Here is a 19,586-nt window from a genome sequence, read left to right on the forward strand (position 1 = left end):
AAAAACATGCAAGATTTTACAGCTGCGGCATCGAATCCATCGCGGGAACACGAATTCCAAATTGCTTCCAAAATTGAGAAATCTGCTGCGTGATGGAGGATATTTGCGGTAATATAATATGGAGGATATATATATGGAGGATATTTGCGGTATAATATTTGCGGTAATATGTTACTACTGCATTAAACGATATTTGCGGTAATATGTTACTGCATTACACGATGTTTGCGGTAATATGTTACTGCATTAGACGATATTTGCGGTAATATGTTACTGCATTACACGATGTTTAATGCAATATGTTACAGTATTACATGCAATCTACATTAAATGATACAATGTTAATCGATAGCTAAACTAATATTTTACCGCATTCTACGATATTTACGATAACATAATTACACACACAAATAGTTAACGAAAAAATAATACTTACGAAAACTAGTTAACGAAAAAATAATACTTACGAAAACTGCCATTCAAGTTTCCGCGTGAGGAGCACAAAATGAAAATAATTCAAACAATGAAGTTTTATGAGAGACAAAAGGAGGAACGCTCACGTCGGAATGAACTGCAGAGTCGTGCGGTGTTTAATTATGTTAATTAGGTTGGAATGTTTACAGGAAATAAAAGAAACTAGCACGGACGATTTGAATGTGAAAAATTTCATTTTAATTCACAATTATCGGTTACATGATCCCATGCAACGAAGTCATTATTATGAAGCGTACGTCGAAGAAAGCTTTTAAAAATAGCATAAAAATGCATGGGTTTAAGGTAAAGTAAGCAAAAAAATAAGTGATACTCGGTTGAAGAAAGTGGTAGAAGATGGAATAGAGCGGAAGCTGGCAAAAGTGAATTTGGAAAGTGGTAGGAATGTGATGTGGGGAAAAAGAGTGGGAGCCGATGGTAATGAGCGGAAGTCATGCAACAGAAGCGAATAGATGAAGTGGAAGCGAATAGGGCCTATACTTTTAAAAAAGTTAAGAGATCATAAGTTCATCAGCCAATCATTGACGACCTTTCAAGCAAAATCCACAAATCATAGACAAGAAAATAGAGCGTAAGTACATACGTTCACTTAATGAATTTTGAAAGTATGGCCATAGGATACGAAGAAAAAGAGCAAGGACCGATGAAAGAGAGCGGGAGAAGAGTGAGAGCGCGGCGCTGGGAGCCCCGCAGCGGCGCAGGAGATGACGAGGAAATTGGCGGCCGCGCCGACGATCTGACGAATAACAGCACCGGTGATGTCAATAACAGCACCGGTAATGTCAATAACAGCACCGGTAACAATGTCAATAACAGCACCGGTAACGTCAATAACAGCACCGGTAACAATGTCGATAACAGCACCGGTAATGTCAATAACAGCACCGGTAATGCCAATAACGGCACCGGTAACAACGTCAATAACAGCACAGGTAACAGCGTCAATAACAGTACCGGTAACAGCGTCAATAACAGCACCGGTAACCGCTTCAATAACAGCACCGGTAACAGCGTCGATAAAAGCACCGGTAACGTCGATAACAGCACGGGTAACAATGTCAATTACAGCACAAGTAAAAATGCCAGTTATAGTACCGGGAACAGCGTTATTTTAAGGGAGCAGCATCAACAAAAGCGCAGGGAACAGCCTCATTAGATTCAGCACAGAGAACCGAACATACGGAACAAGGAAATACGGAGCCTTCACAACATGAATACGGGACATGAAGATAATACGGCAGCCTTCACAACAAGAATGCGGGACATGAAGATAATACGGCAGCCGTTCCCTATAGGCAGCGTGACGGTGGGTGCGGTCAGTGACATAGGACGGGTTGAGTATCAGCGGATAGGCATGACAGGACTGACAGAGCTTAGCCATTTGTGGAGACCCCAATGACCGCGGCGAACAAATGCCACAAATAACACACGTCTTGCCGCAAACTACTCAACCGCCGAGCATGAATTGCATGGATGGGGGCATTGTAGTGGCTAACCAAGATTGCGTTATGATGACACTTTATTTGCTCACCGATGCATTTGTTCACAAGGAATGGATGATATGTGGTGCAAGGATGGTATCCGTATTAGATGGATAAATGCGCACGATTGTGTGTGCATGAGCATGATGTGTGAGTGTGCATGATGATTGCTCATGTGCCTACATAATGAAACATTTCAGGAATCAAGGCTTCTAACTGGAAGAACATTGCTCAAACAGAAATTGTAAGTAGGACACAAAAGTCGAGCACCCGGAACTTTTCTTACGACGACCAATGGGTTCTAATGCTACTATATTCATGAAACTGTGATGACGAAGTAGGTAATGAATACTATATTAGAATGCGTGCCTCTGTACAGCGTTGCATGCCAATACTGTACAGAGGCAACGCCACCAGCGTTGCATGCCAATACTGTACAGAGGCAACGCCACCAGCGTTGCATGCCAATACCGTACAGAGGTAATGTCGCCAGCGTTGCATGCCTATACCGTTCAGAGGTAATGTCGCCAGGAGGAGATTTAAATGACGTTATTCCCAAATAAACTTCCCACAACGCGGTTTACTTGAAACAGACAAACAACATTCAATAAATTTTACGCTGCCGTCTGAGAAGATGCCATCACGAAATATTTAGTGCCCAACTTGAGCCTACTGAAGTTAAGCAAGTTTTAATTGATCGACTTCAAGCCTAGAGTTTCAATTAGTTTCTAATTGTTAGACATACTCAGGGAGCGCCAAGTTAGCTCAACAAAGCCGACCTGAGAGCTCAAGCGATGTATATAGGCGCGTCTTGCGCACGACTATTTCTCGCGTCTTGCGCGTTTCCATTGCCTCATGTGACGGTATTTTATTTCAGTATTGCGTCTACAGAATACTCACATAATTTAAATAATTTATTTCAGTTTTTCGTCAGTTAGAAACTCGACAATTGCTAATGCACGGCCTGTGTTCTTTTCTTTTAATTTTAATATCTTTGCTGGCATGTAAAGCTGAATTAAAGAGACAACACGAAATATCACTCGCCGCTATACCTCCCACAGACGATGTAATGCATCACACTACATCTCGCCGCTATACCTTATGTTCTTATGTCAAGTGTAAACCGTCCTCGTCCGTGGTCACTCTGATGCGCAACCTTCGTCATCCACAGTCTCATAGCCGTCGATTAGGCAGGTCACCCAACCACCGGAGTCAGGATGTAATGTTGAATGTGAACATCGTGCATCTTCCTTCATTTAAGTCATCTGATGCAAAAATGCTGTTGCTATAGCTACTTGCTGTGGGTGGTGGGCAGTAATCGGACGGTCCCTCGACTTTATGTTTAGTCGCATCAAGTCAAATCTACTCGTCTTAGTCACATCAAGGTACAGTCAAGTCTACTCGTCATAGTCACATCAAGTCAAGTTCCCACATCATGAACAGTCACACTAAGTCAAGTCCCCTAGCCCCTTCACCACGCACAGTCCCACTAAGTCAAGTCCCCTCGCCACGCAGTCACATCCAGTCAAGTCCCCTCGCAACGCATTCACATCCAGTCAAGTCCTCTTGCCACACACTGTCACACCAAGTCAAGTCCCCTCGCCACGCACAGTCACATCAAGTCAAGTCCCCTCGCCACGCACAGTCACATCAAGTCAAGTCCCCTCGCCACGCAGTCTCATCAAGCGCGCCCGTCAAGTGGTGGCACCGAAGACGAGCTCGACAGCGCGGTCGCTGCTGCATAATGGATGGCAAGGGACACTCGCGTCGCTGCCGCTGACTTTGCAATAACTAAGGCAATTATGAGCCACGGTCTCGATAGAGAAGACTAGTGTAGGTTATATTGACTAGCCAAGTTATTCCGTTAAATGCATTTTCGTTTCGTAGAGCCCAGGAAAAAGGCCTGCATAAGTTGCGATGACTTGAATGCGACGAACTCGCTGTCATGATGAATGCATTCTTCGTCTTAAGTGTTTAAGTTTTAAGTATTAAATTTAAGTTTAAGTATTTTTTATTTTGAACTCGTGCAGACGAAGATAAGTTGGAGTTATACTCTTATTTTTAAGAACATTATTTGTGTTCAGTGCATTCTTGAGTTTTGTTGGCTTTATATTGGCTTAATTGCATTAATTAAAGCTTAGGTCTATAAATATTCAAAGTTCATGTTTGTAATGGTGCATGTTTAAACATCAACCATGCACTGCGCCATCGCCTCATCACCCAGCGCTCGCCACTGCGTCATCGCTCAATCACGTTAATGTCGAGAATAATTTTCTGATTTTTTTTTATTTTCCTGTGAAAATATTATCACTTGTGACGATAATAAATTAAAAATATGTTCAAAAATTTATGTTTCTTTGAATGCGAAAAATTATAGCTTTATATTATTATAGCTAATTCTGAACAGTAAGTGTTGCTGCACGGATCAGTATATGAAAAATCTTCGGCCGCGGTTTACCTTTGTAGGTAATATTAAGTATAAAGCTTTAACCTCATGGAAGCCTCGCAGGACGATGGTCAGGATCCGCAGACGGGAGCGCCTGTACGAAAATTTTGGAGTCGTCAGTACTACGATTATCCAGTCTGGCCCATGGTTCCTATACTTCGGCTCCGACCACTCCTTGCGTCCCGGCAACCTATACCTCTGTTAGGGTGTGGCGACCAGCTCAAGGAACTAGCTCATTACCGCCGTTCACCGAAGGATATTTTAGTATTTCAGGTAAGACCCGAGTAAAGAATAAGCCCGCAATGATCGATCCTTCGTGATCTTTGATAACTTTGAATTTATATTTGCTTTCTTGCAAGATCTTTCGTAAGTAATTAAAATTTCATTTTATATAAAATGTGTGGCAATAATTTGCACCAGCTCGGCATACTTTTTGCAACGCTTCGCGAAATTTTTGTCTCTTGACCTTTTACCGCATCGATCAAATTTTTTTTCTAACTTCCGAGCTGTATTGTGCCTTTCATAACCATTCTTTTAACCATTCCATTTAACCATATCCATTCGTGAATATTTTTTGATTATTAAGAATACCATATACGGGTTGGAAAAACGAGGGAGAGAGTGGCGATTTCTTTGCCTTTTCACGCGCGTTAAAGAGGAGTCGCTACAACAATTCAGAGGCAGCACTGAGCAAATTATAAGAGTTGTAGACATTTTTTTACCATCCTGCGACTTTTCATTAAAGGAGACATTTTTCCAGCAATTATTAGATTCGTCTTTTATCTGCTCTCAAATTCATTTCGATAGGCTCGTTTCCCTTAGTTTTGCCTAACATCGTTCTATCACCACTTCGCCATCATACCATCACCACTATAACCACTGGGCCATCGCTCCATCACCACAGCGCCATCATTCCATCACCACTGCGCCATCATTCCATCACCACTGTATAACCACTGGGTCATCGTTCCATCACCACTTCGCCATCATACCATCACCACTGTATAACCACTGGGCCATCGCTCCATAACCACAGCGCCATCATTCCATCACCACTTCGCCATCATATACCATCACTACTGCATAACCACTGGGCCATCGCTCCATCACCACTTCGCCATCATACCATCACTACTGCATAACCACTGCGCCATCGCTCCATCACCGCTGGGCTATCGCTACACCATCCGGCGCTCATCACTACATCACCACTGCACCACAAGCCGGCAAACAGGATGCGCTCCGGAACACCGCCGGAACTGCGCCAGTTTACGGCCGAATCGAACTTCTGTAACTGCATGGAAACGAGCAAGAACGTTGGAGAAACCGCGTCACGAGCCGAAGGCTTTTATTCGTATTCGTAATCTTGGTAATCCTGGTATTTGTTTCGGACGTAGCAGTCCCAGGCCACGATGGATCGCCGCCTCTGATTATCGTTCATCCGCCATCATTTGGGCCAACTGATGCACGATGCTGTTGCCGAAAGCCTAAGGCTTTCATTCAAAGTCGTGCGAAGCAACATGTTGTCGGAGAGTTATTTTGCCCAATTAAAGTTTTCTGATAAATTTGTACGAGAATGTTCACTAGCTGATTATAGGATAGCTGATTAAAAATGTGAAATACACAAATGATAACGTTTCTAACAAGGTCTTTACACAGCAACCAAAAATGATGGGTGCGAGGTACAGCGCACAGCTGATGTTATGCTGTGGAAGGTACAGCGCACAGCTGACGTTATGCTGTGGAAGGTACAGCGCACAGCTGACGTTATGCTGACGATAAGATAAACATTCCAAGTATTTAATTTGTCAGTGTCAAGAGTATCCGCTCCATGTCGGACGCGGGTGCATGCCGATGAGTTCAGTGACCAGAGGTAACCTCGAGCGCCTGCAGTGGCATTAACAAAACATGAATAATTTCAAAACAATGCGGGCACCGACGCCTCAAGACAAGGTCAGGCATTGAGGTGAACCTGGTGAAAGCAACGGTCCTCTCAGTACATCAATGGCTGAATTATTTGGAAATCAATAAGTCAAATGAGTAGTTTAATATTTATAAACGTAGACATTAGCTAATAACGCGTAAAGTTCTTATCTTCTTGAAGTCCTAAATCGATGGATTTTTAGGTTCCGTTGACGTTTTCTCGTCATATAATTTTAACTATCTTTCGTTGAATATAGATTTCTACCGATGATTGTATTTATATTCTATGAAATTTTTCTAAGTGATGATGAAGCTGTTTTTGGCGTTTTCTTCGCTTTCGAGATCTGGGTGACTTTGCCCCTAGCTTAAGTAAATTCATATTAGTCAAATGAATTAGTACATATCAAGAAAATGAAGGTTTGGAAGTGAATTGCTTCAGTTAAAATACAGAAAAGTATACGTTCACACATTGAATTGTTCACACAATAAACAACAGTAATACATATCCTTCCGCATAGGCAAAATTTATCAGGAACGCTGTCGTGCTTGTATAGTACAAGTCGAACAGCCCAAAATATGCATGGACACAAAACAACTTTCCCTTTCGTGCGAGCGGCCATTCGTGGTTTCGTGACACAATCGCGCAGCAAGAGAAAACCACGGGAAAATATTTGTACATTAAATAATTATTTCAATATTCTCACGAGTAAATCAATCAACGTCGATCACAATTAAATAGAAGTCAAGAGAAATTACGGCCGTCAAGCACTGGCGACCTCACATTAAATAATTCATTTGGCTAATAATGCGGGTTTCATGCCACACTGAGCATGAAATTCATCGGAATAAATTGTGATGTCAGTAATCATTGGCTACAAATAAAAATAAGTAACTCCGTTTAAATTATTTCCATCGTTTTCTGCATTTCATACAACCAAAATTTTACTCTATAGTGTTTTTTGTCGTATATTACTTTTACCTATTACATATTTACATACAAAATATAGTACATAATTTTACTGTAAATTGTTTTTTATTGTACATAGTTTATTTGTCACCTACAATTCTACTGTGTTAGTGTTCGTATCATGAAAATATAATAAATATCGGTGCTCTCAAATAGATTACATCAACTAAACAGCACACTTGAGTGCATCACAAACTCAAGGGCGGGAGGTGGCCATGTATGCTATTGGCGCAGGGAGCGATTGCATGATGACGACTCATGGATTGCCGAATGATTGTGTGACTGCGGGCCTGCAAAGCGGCGTGAGACATCGCCCTTCCCGCGCGGCGCGCGCCGAGGCGTAAGCAGCACGCGAGCTCCGATGCTCGCATGCACATTAAATGAACTTCTCATTAATTTAACTTTTTATTAACCGCTGGTGGTTCTATAGAGGACTTCGGAACGATACATTTTGAATTGATATGCCATTAAATACTCAATAAAGTTAATAATGATTTAAAACGATGTTCGCATGCACATGAAATGAACTTCTCATTAACTTAACTTCTTATTGACCGCTGGTGGTTCCATAGAGGACTTCGGAACGATACATTTTGAATTGATATGCCATTAAATACTCAATAAAGTTAATAATGATTTTATATGGGGGCAGAAACTCACACTGGCAAATGCGGCGACGCATGTAATCGACTGACGACCATCCCGTAATGATGTGTAAAAGGCGTGACAGGCCTTGAAACTTGATAGGAAACAAATTAAAAACGAATTTGATAGCATAATTCAGCGCTCTTTAATACTGAATAGGAATAAAAAAAAATAAAAAAAACTAGCAGCTTGAGGAATTGGATGCAGAGATGACATTAATACAGATACGCAGTTTGTGAGCAGAGATCTACAATCGGCGGCTGATAGTAAATAAAGTAAGTTAGTGTCCCAGTAGTAAAATACATCGGCGCGAGGCAGCCAGCTCGGAGTGCTCATAAGTAGGGCAATTAAACTAACAAACTGAAAAAATATGTAATGAAGTGAACAAATTCTTCGACCGTATAATTACTGTGTAAAATATACGTTAAAAACATGTCGAAGAAATAAGAGCTTTTGAGGCACGCGAGACGAAACTCGGGGTTAAATTTGAACTCAAACAATAGGCATGCGTATTTCTTCGTAGCTACGCCACGGGCACTAAGCATGCGTCATCGTTACCCAGTTTGCCTCAGTCAACAGGTGTATCAGTGCTTGATGCACATAGTGTGTCACTACTGGGAAAATTTGATCCATTAATTTGTCTGAGTTTACGATTTCCTTAACACTGGTTATGGAAATCGTCTACGATTTACAAGTTTGGAAATCGTGAATGGAAATCGTTTACGATTTCCATCCAAGCTGAACGCGGTTACGTACGTTGCGTTACGAGGCGCCGAAGGATACGAGGCTGTGGGAATTACAGCTCCTTCCCACGCTCTCAAGCTTACGTGGTTAGCGACGCCATCGATGTGATCCCGTGGGAATATTCCCAGATAAATGTGGGACCTCGTGCGTGGCGAAACATAACCAGCATGAGATACGTGAGAGGGTCGATGTTGATAGCATTGCCAAAAGCGAGATGGTAGCATGGAGATAACCGAGATGGTAGATATCATGGAGATACGTATAATGCAGGAAGCAGGAGATACACGAGATGGTAGGAAAAATTAAGGAGATACGTGAGATGGCAGACGATAGGAGATAGGTACGTGAGATGTTAGTCAAGTAATTATTCAGAGTAGGAGATCTTGTCACTCGTGATTGCAGGAATTGATGTTTTATCCTATAACAGAGTGCAAACAATAAGACCTAATCCTCCTAGGAACCATGGCCAGTCCTACAGCCAAGGCACTTGACAAAACCGGCTGTTCCTGAAGCCAAGGCTCTTGAAATAAAAGCTCGAATCAATAGCGACTAATCCTGAAGCAAAAGGTCTTAACAATAAAAACTAATCTTGTAGCTAATTGTCGTAACAATAGGCCATGGGCCTATTTCTTCAGTGCCGACACTTCTATTTTATTCTATTCTAACAGCTATTCGTGAAGCAAAGGCATACGGCGGTTGATATCAAAGCCAATGTGCGTGGCAATAAAGTCTAATCCTGGAGTTCAGAATGTTAGAATATCACAAGCTATGAAAGATAAAGAAGGTTTAACCCGAACGTGTTAAATGGCAGACATTTGGCGGTATTCGACATTTAGACAGAACGTGCCAAGTGTCAGACTTAGTACTTCATTCAAAGAATTGACCTCCAATCACTCGTGAAATTACCTAAAATTTACCCACAATTTGCATAATTTATGCAGAAATTACTGTTTGAACACAAGTAGATATAGCCTCCTTTTATTCTCTCACTAGTAGCAAATCAGTGCCGGCAAGCGACGACTCATTTCCATCCATATATTCGACATTACGCGGTAAATTTGCATATTTTTTTGCATCAAATAGTCAAATACTCGAATAAAACAACCGCAAGATAGAGAAATCATCTATTTTATTTGTCCCTATTAATTCTTCACAGAATATTACATATACGAGTTATAGCACTCTTGCACCGTATAATGAACTTTAAATATAACGGTCCGTCGTATCCGTCATCGTTTTACGATGTGCCAAATTCCCAAGGTTGGCTAGCAACCTGAGCTTCCTTATAACACAAAAAACTAACACACAAGCAAACAAAGTAGAGCTCTGTTACTTGACTTTTCCCGGAATCTCCATGAAGAAATTTAACTAGAAGTTTCACCTTTAGTATTTAAAAAGTCATTATAAATTATTATGGAAGCAAATTATCTAACTAGAACTAAATATTTATAAACTTATGTTAACAAAAGTCTAAGTGCCACGAGATGCTGATGAATATTTTCCTACGAAATTATTAGGAACGAGAAAACCGATTTCACTGATATAGATTACCAATTTGTCCCTAAAAATAGAAAAAATAAATCACTGTTATTGATCTACCTCGTATCAAAGAGAAGTATCTGCAATACACACGATACCAAACCCTAGAGGAGAATGTCTAATGGTCACCTCTACGGTGCTTGCAATCTTCTCGCGAAGAGGGAATTAATGCACGACCAACACACCAAATAATCAACAGTAATACGTAGCAGTCAAGCGAAGAGGGAATCAATGCACGACCAACACACCAAATAATCAACAGTAATACGTAGCAGTCAAGCGAAGAGGGAATTAATGCACGACCAACACACCAAATAAACAGCACTAATACGTAGCAGTCAAGCGCAATAATGAAGAGGTGCATCAGTCAACACGTGCCGTGGTCATTACGCCCATCGCAGACGCCTTTGTCTTCATGAAACAAAGCCATTCGAGACCGCAGTTTCCACTGAGAATTGTTGGCTGATTTGGCCATCTAGTAGAACAGTTATAAAATAGGTGCACGTGCTGATTTGGCATCTAGTAGAAGTTATGAAATAGGTGGCTGATTTGCCCATCTAGTAGAACAGTTATAAAATAGGGGGCTGATTTGGCATCTAGTAGAAGTTATGAAATAGGTGGCTGATTTGGCCATCTAGTAGAACAATAATAAAATAGGTAGCTGATTTGGCCATCTAGTAGAACAGTCATAAAATAGGTGGCTGATTTGGCCATCTAGTAGAACAGTTATAAAATAGGTGGCTGATTTGCCATCTAGTAGATCAGTTATAAAATAGGTGGCTGATTTGCCCATCTTGTAGAAGTTATAAAATAGGTGGCTGATTTGGCCATCTAGTAGATCAGTTATAAAATAGGTGGCTGATTTGCCATCTAGTAGATCAGTCATAAAATAGGTGGCTGATTTGGCCATCCAGTAGAACAGTCATAAAATAGGTGGCTGATTTGCCATCTAGTAGATCAGTTATAATTAACTCAACTCACATTCCAGCAGGCAAGATTAGAGGGTCTTTAGATTGAGAGACAAGGTAGTTATAATTTTATGTAATGGGGGTTTTCTTCGTTCTGGAACTTGTTTTTCGGTTCGAGTAAGAATTATTAAATGATTGCATTGTTCTAGCTAACTAACTTTGTCCTGATAAATAAATGTAATAATTGTTTAATAACTAAATGAAATTATTGAATAAAAATTATCCCGTTGGATAATAACATTGACCAAATGATAATGATTTTACTCAATGTGCTATTCATTCCTTTAAGTTTTAATGTCTGAATTTAGCCAATTTACAAATTACAAACCATGAAATTGAATGAAATGGTTTTCTCCGGAATAAAATTGCAAATATTAAGATTGAATAAGCGGAAAATACTGGAATTTAAATTACAAATCCTAAAAATTTAGAAACAAAATAATGCATGAGTTCAGTAAGAGTGAAACTGAATAACTGGGAGCGCCATGCAAGCAAGACGAGCCGCGCCCGCGGGACGCTGCACCTAAGCTGTCAGCCAAGGACGACCAGGACTGGAGAGAAGGATTGGTGGCCTGATACTCGGACGTTGTTATGATCATCGTAAGTAGGTGGTCGATTCATGTTTAGAGTTCACAATTATTAAGGTTTAGTCTGAAATATTGGCTGAATGTGGAGGAATATAGTTTGTATTTGTAGTATATGGAGGAAAGAGTTTATAGTTCACAATAACGCTGTTATGATCATCGTAAGTAGGTGGTCGATTCATGTTTATAGTTCACAATAACGCTGTTATGATCAACGTAAGTAGGTGGTTGATTCATGCTTATGGTTCACAATAACGCTGTTATGATCATCGTAAGTAGGTGGTTGATTCATGTTTATAGTTCACTATAACGCTGTTATGATCAACGTAAGTAGATGGTCGATTCATGCTTATAGTTCACAATTAGCAAGATTTAATCTGAAATTTTGGCTGAATGTGGAGGAATATAGCGAGTATTTGTAGCATGTGGAGGAAGAAGGCGTTATTTATTTGTCTCGGCAAATGGAAAATAACGCAACTGAAGTACGTAATGGGATGAGGGCAGATATTAAGTGAATGTGAAACGCATTGGCAGGACGGGTGTTTAATAACGAGGATCGGATGATATTAGATGTAAAAAAATAGAATTGGAAAAAAATATTAGATGTAAAAAGCTCAATAGAATTGGATAGAACCACAAAGATTCTGTCGTTCTTGAGGCAAAGGTTCCCATATTTTTTATCATTTCCCATTGATACAGTGGGAATTTTTACGCCTCTCCTGTCTTTGAAACATCAACAAGAATATTGGCGAATTAAATTTAAACTTTATTGTTTAAACACGGAGTGTTAAAGCGACACGAAATCTGTACCTTCAAAGAGTTCAATAAGTGAAAATATCAAGGCTGTTGCACCTTCACATCTTAAATCGAATTAAAAGTAGAAAGTCAAAAAAGACTCGAGACTAGATAAATAAAAGATAATATTTTTTTCGCAATCACTATGGAAGAATGTCCGAAAATGTCCATAAATCAGAGCTCGCGATAGAATTTTTGCACTGCTTGCTGCTCTGAATCCTCCACTCTTGCGCGGCTTGCTCTGTGTAGAAGAGTGCAGTATTTCTTGTTTCAGAGACCCACAGCTTAAAACTCTACCTTTCAGAGATGCGACAAGGAAAAGAACATTACATACAATAAGAAGAAGCATTACATACAATATTCTTCTTCTTACAATAAAGAAGCATTACATACAATATTCTTAAATAAGCATTACATACAATATTAAATTTCCCCGCCCTGCCAGCCCAGTAAGTGGATACTCCTGTCCACTATGGTCGAGACTTCACCCAATGTATGAGCAGTAAGTAAAGCTCAGCCCCGTAACAGTTACACGACATCTTTGGAAATTAGTTCACTTAGACGTGGTTAAAACAAGACAGGCAATGCAGATTGAGAAAGAATTTTACTTCAGCCGTCACTGCATAGTAAAAGCATTATTATTCTTTTGTAATAATTATCCATCTGACATTGACAACTTGACATCATTCATTTTTCATGCACAGTACTATGCCAAAATAACATATCGACGTTCAAAATACTGCTACTCGATCAGAGCGTACTGCTACTCAGAGCTTATCGCAATTGAGTAGCAATACGCAGCATTGAAGAAAACGTACAAATCTGCCCTGATTGCGGTCGTGTTTTGTACATACGAGATTCTGTGAAAGGGAAAACAAATTCATATTCTCGTAATTACGATCCGATGACAATACTTTGGTCATTTTTTTCTTAAATCAGGAATCAAGAAGACCAGTGGCTGCAAGTTACGTATTCTTCAGTTAGGACTCGATCAGTAACCGTAATGTCAATAAGCTCTGTAATTGCTCAATATGTTTTTATGAAGACTCGCCAAAAAAAGTATAATATACAGCGCGGCTGCGAACACGAATATTACCATCTTCGCTTTGTGAATACAGCCACATACGAGTGCACTCATACCGGTTACAAGGATTTAAATTACGTCATGTTTTACAGCGTCAAGAGGTCAACTTGACCGTCTGTTGCGTGATGAAACCGCACCAATAAGTTCAGAAGTAATGACGTTGAACTGAGTTTTCATCAAGGAAGAGGCCACCTGAAAATGGCTGAAATCATGGACCGAAAACATGATCATTTGTACGTAACTGGTGAAGGTGTTTACGAAAAATATGTGAATTATTGTTTGAAAAATGTTTCATTTTCTCCATATGATTTGAGAAGAGGAAATAATAATGATTGTATCTCACTTCAAAACATCGTGTTTCACATTAATAAATAATTAATGTTAATAATCTGCTCAGTAAATCGGGCAATTGTTCACTGTGACTGCAAAATAGAATTGCAGAATGTAGATTCAGATTCAATGTAATTACAGTAAGACCTTGCATACCATGAAATTACAGTTAGCAAACGTGTAAGAAAATTGAACAAAATATCCCTTCATAATTCATAAAAAGTGTTTTCTGAATATAATTCGTTGCAAACAGTAAAATAAAATTAATGTTCAACTATTAACTAGTCATTGAATTTTTCATGCTCCATATAAGACGATTGGGAATTCATTTTCAATCATCTGAAAATCGTTGATTTTTTTAAATGATTGCCAGATATTGAGATTTTGAATTCATTTTCATCTAAAGGCTGGAAAACGAACTCGCTCGTACAATGAAAATTAGCTGCATATTTACAGGATATTAAGACCAGAAATGGTAGAACTGCTATTTATTCATAACTTCGTTTATGGTGAGGTTTATAATTAAACAAGAATGTAGATGCAACAGTTGACACTCGTAATAGAGGAATTTTCCAGTGTGAAGGTCTTCTGAGAGAGCAGTAATCATTGCTATTATGATGCGGAAGAAGAAATAGGTAGCTGCGGTCCATGGCAGTAAGTGTAACGAAATTGCGGTGACAACAACAAGGCTAAGCAGATTAAAAACAAGACAAATGAGTGCGAGATTACGAAAAAGTTATGTCAAAATTCCTACGGACTTTTAATTAAAAAATTGACGGAATAATAGAGGCATTGATGGATTAGATTTACTTTTTATAATAAAGTTCCAGGGAGTCAACTTCCTCACCAAACAATATTATACTACAAAAGTAGCAACACGTCTAGAGAAGGAAATTATTAATTAAGCTTGTTGAGCAGGTATGCAAAGCCATCAAAGAAACGATGAAAGTTTTAAAAGCCGCGAAAAGCGGCTTTTGAAACTTAGCGAAAAGCAGATTTTAAACTTTATCTTTTGAAGCCACGAACAGATGAAAAAAGAGCCGCATGACAACTGCACCGTCAAATTTAATGCAGTCGAGTCGGACTGGCGGAAAAGAATACTCAATCATAATAGGAAAGCATAGAAACTTAAGATAGTCGTAAAATATTATCTTAATCACTGAATTTACCATAATCGCGGACCATTACTTCATCATCAAACAGCAGTCCTCGTTAAACTTGCATTTGACGTAAAAATTATGTTCATCGTAGAACAAGCGTTCATTACAGAACATGCGTTTGTCGCGAAACATGCCTATATCGTGAACTTTGCGTTCACAGTGGAACTTGCCTTCACAGTGAAAAAATTGCGTTCACAGTCAAACTTTCGTTTATTGTGAAACCTGCGTTAATTGCGAAACTTGCGTTCATGCACAGTGAAACTAATTGCATTCACAGTGAAACTTGCGTTCATTGTGAAACTTACGTTCATTGTAAAACTTGCATTCATCATAGAAATTGCGCTTTTAAAAATTTGTATTTTTCATAACTTCCGTTCCTAAAAATAACTCGCGTTCCTCATTGAACGGGCTGAGGCCTCAAGCGACTGATGGGCTCTGCTGCCTCTGCGCGTCTCCGCTCACAGCTTCCACATCAGTCACGGATCCAAGAGAACATTAGCAAATAATACGACTGTTCTTATCGCACTGGGAATAACATCATTAGAAATGACGTTCCGATAAGGATTATAAATAGTGAGACTCGTTTCTGTTGCTGAACTTCAATGCAGGTCGTCTTGCTGCTGACAGCAAGAGGTGAAAAAAAATCTGCACTGTACCTGCACGGCGACGCCGTGGCATGAGTTGGCAGAGTTCCGATGGATTTGCTGACTCACGGGATTAAAAAATAATTGGGTTACCCAAACAATCGATGCTCACGGGATTAAAAAATAATTAGGTTACCCAAACAATCGGTGCCAGGCCACGAGACTTTAATTGAAGAAAACAAACTGCATTCCAGGCTCAGATGAAACTTAATTTGTATTATTTTACGCGTCTTGATAATGAAATAAAATTTCAGGCGTTTCCTGCAATTGCTTAGGCATGTAGGAGAGTTTCTGCGGCCAAAAGATTCGAAAGTTGGACTCGCGTCTTGTTTGTACAACAACTAGACTTGATGCCTAAATAACAATAAAGTTGGACTCCTGTATTGTTAGTATACAACAACTAGACTTGATGCCTAAATAACATTTAAGTTGGCTCTTGTATTGTTAGTATACAACAACTAGACTTGATGCCTAAATAACATTAACAGCATAACGACCCGCTGGAAGACAAAATAAAGAAACATTAACATCTGCTTATTTAGCAGCAAATGAGATATAATAGATTAATTTTGACCTGTATATTTTATATTTGTAGTTGTTCAGACTTAAATAATGCTATACGGCACCCACCCCACTCAAGCCAAACTTTGCTCGCTTCCACACTTGTATAATAATTACACAAATTTTTCTTAGGTTTGAGGCAATCTCCTAAACATTTTCAATCTCCTAAACATTTATAATCTCCTAAACATTTATAATCTCCTAAACATTTATAATCTCCTAAACATTTTTAATCTCCTAAACATTTTTAATCTAAACATTTTTAATCGTAATTTGACAGTGTCAGTAAACGGGCACAGACTTTTGCTCATGTCAACCAAAACGCGTGTAAAGCATCGACTAAACAGCAAACGCTTTTACTTAACTCGGCATTCTCATTGGCTAGCAATGGCAAAACATAGGCAAACAATTAAGCTAAAACTTATAAGAGGAGAACTCGATCGCGCGTCGCAATCAGAATTATCGCCGCTACTGCACAAACAATTAATCCACGAGAGCATCGATGGAATTACCAACGGCATTAATCTAATGGGGAAAACAATCACGAAGCCTTGGGGGAATTAATATAATTGACGAGAAAACTGAATTATTGGCCATTATTCAATGACATGGCAGAATGGGGGATGGAAACTGCAATGTGCCGAAGAGAGTATGAAGGTACAACAACCAATGGAGAGCAACAATATGAAGTTGATTGCGATCGCATTACCATGCGTGGATTATGTTAATGCAGCAATTATAGCAGCAGCAAACTCTTACCGCAGCTGGCATTTACAGCAGCATGAATGAAAAGAACACCATGCAGGAAGAGTAGCTTGCAGTAAGTGATCCATGCAATAACAGCAGCTTGCAGTAAAAGATCCATGAAATAACAGCGGCTTGCTATAACACTACGTGTAGCAGCGGCATTTTGCAGTGAAAGTTGCATGAATAAACAGCAGTTAGCAGTAACACTACCGTGCAGCAACGGCTACAGTCTAGCAGTAAAAGAAAAATCTAGAGACAGTCGCAAGAAGTGACAGTTGTCTCGCGCAGTAAAGGTACTCTGCCGCAATGCTATTTTCCGGAAGAGCTTCGTTTGCGTCAGTGAGATTCTCAACACAAGGTCGGCGGCTGGCTCACCTTATCGCGACTTATAGCACGGATCAGTGATCGAGGAAGAGTATGTAGTAGATCAGTGATCGAGGAAGAGTATGTAGTAGATCAGTGATCGAGGAAGAGTATGTAGTAGATCAGTGATCGAGGAAGAGTATGTAGTAGATACTAGGCAGTTTGTTTTAATAAATAGTAGTGATGACCACATGCTTCGCTAAAACAAATTTGAGGCAATTTCTGATCACACTCATACGTGGTAGTTGCTATCAAAATCAGTGCATTGAATACTTGGAAATTGGTAGACAGTGCAAGAATCAGGCACGAGTGAGTGGTGCATATAGATGGGAGAGAAATTTTGCTCTCATCTCTTCCGACCAAATACCTCCTACAAACTAATATTATTATATTGAACATTTAAAATGTCATGGTATATAAACGTTCTTGAAATGGTTTAAATAGCATTCTTAACTCTTCGCTTACAAACTATTCACCAGCAATAGCAAAACACCAGCAGCGATATCACAGCAACATACGCCATCATTTTATCACTCAACGGCGTTCGGAAGCTGAATTTTCTAAAAGAAACCATGTCAGGTTCGTACGATCCACCACGCAATTTTGTCATTCTATCGCGAGAGACAAAGATGCAGGAGTTCCGTTGAAAGAATTATATGGAGTTTTTTCGGAGCGGAAGCCGGATTTTTAGCCTAGATTGAATCGTACTCGAGTCTGAGAGACGACGTTCAAGTGCACAAGTTGGAGGAATTTTTCGGCCGTTGCTGGAGATTTTGTCAAAAGGGCGGGAAAGTTGGATGCTGAAATCGGGGTTTTATGGAAGTGTGCGTATTTCGGGGCAAATTAAATGATGCTGATTTTTTACGATGGTTCTTCACCGATTTTACCGATAACGGAAGAAAATACTTATTTGAAAAATTGCCGGAAAAATATAGAATAAACGCCATTGCAGTATTAGCGACGGTGCATGTATAAATTTCACCTTGATATGTTGTCAAAAAAATACACCATTATAGAAGCGTTATCACGTTCATAGCAGCATTATAAATGCATGAACTTCCCGATTAACAACTCTTTACTTATTGAAAAGTTACTTATTGAAACAAAACCTTTACAGACTATTCGAGCCGTCTATAGTGCAATTTTTACTGAACAGCTAGAGTGAAACGCTTTGGTACCAGCAGACTAGGCTGGCCCACTGAGCTCAGTATTATTCACACCAAAAACTGGATGAAGAAATCTTGTAACATTTAAATGTTTTAATGGAATTAGGAGAAATGCCAAAATTGTAATATTATCTTGATATAATTTACAGGTAAAAACGAACTGAACCGCATTCAAGTTTTCCAAAGCCGTCGTGAACTTGAAAATGAGAATGAAAAACAGAAACGCGGCAACTTGCGATGTTAACACACTTAAAACTTTACAGAGAAACTTGCATTCAAAATTTCTCCGAAGCCACTTACGATGGCTCCGATTGCAATTGCATGAACTAATTAAGACGCAGGTCGCTCAATTTGCTGGCTATACGGTAACTTCAACAAAGAACTTAATTGTTATAACAGGTTTAATTCAGGAAACTTAGAAAATATTGGATTTAGCAAGAAAGACTTTCCGAAACTAATATTTCGGGAATATTTTCCTTAATATAAAAACTGACGTCGATGTTTTATTGTAAGCAGGATAGAAGTTCGGCCAAAACTCAAAGTTAGATCGAGAATAAATAATACCTACCGTAAACAATTTCATTGGAAAGGCAAGAACGGTCAAGTAGTGGTTAAGGCCATGATACGAAATGAAGAACATATTCCCATGTAAAACTTAACACTTAAAACTTTACAAGAACAGAGAAACTTGCATTCAAAAATTCTCCTATAAGCCACTTGCGATGGCTCCGATTGCATGAACTAATTAAGACCCAGGTCGCTCAATTGGCCGGCTACGGTAACTTCAACAAAAAATTTGATCATAAGAGATTTAATTCCGGAAACCGACAGAATATTAGATTTAGCAAGATAGCTTTTCCTAAACTAATATTTAGGGAATATTTTCCTTAATATTAAAACTGACGTCGATGTTTTATCGTAGAGCAGGATAGAAGTTCGGCCAAAAC

At 39.4% G+C, this 19,586-nt stretch overlaps 1 protein-coding gene across 1 annotated transcript; it reads left to right on the plus strand.

Annotated features, from left to right (window-relative positions):
* Positions 1-1,099: 1,099 nt before the first annotated feature.
* Positions 1,100-3,718, plus strand: LOC125179173 (uncharacterized protein DDB_G0287625-like). The gene is made up of 2 exons (XM_047884551.1): positions 1,100-1,541; positions 3,489-3,718. Exons 1-2 carry the CDS (start codon positions 1,100-1,102, stop codon positions 3,716-3,718), a joined length of 672 nt encoding a protein of 223 aa, XP_047740507.1.
* Positions 3,719-19,586: the final 15,868 nt, after the last annotated feature.

This window comes from Hyalella azteca, unplaced genomic scaffold (assembly GCF_000764305.2).
Source record: "Hyalella azteca isolate HAZT.00-mixed unplaced genomic scaffold, Hazt_2.0.2 contig15573, whole genome shotgun sequence".
In the NCBI taxonomy this organism is placed as follows: Eukaryota; Metazoa; Arthropoda; class Malacostraca; order Amphipoda; family Hyalellidae; genus Hyalella; species Hyalella azteca.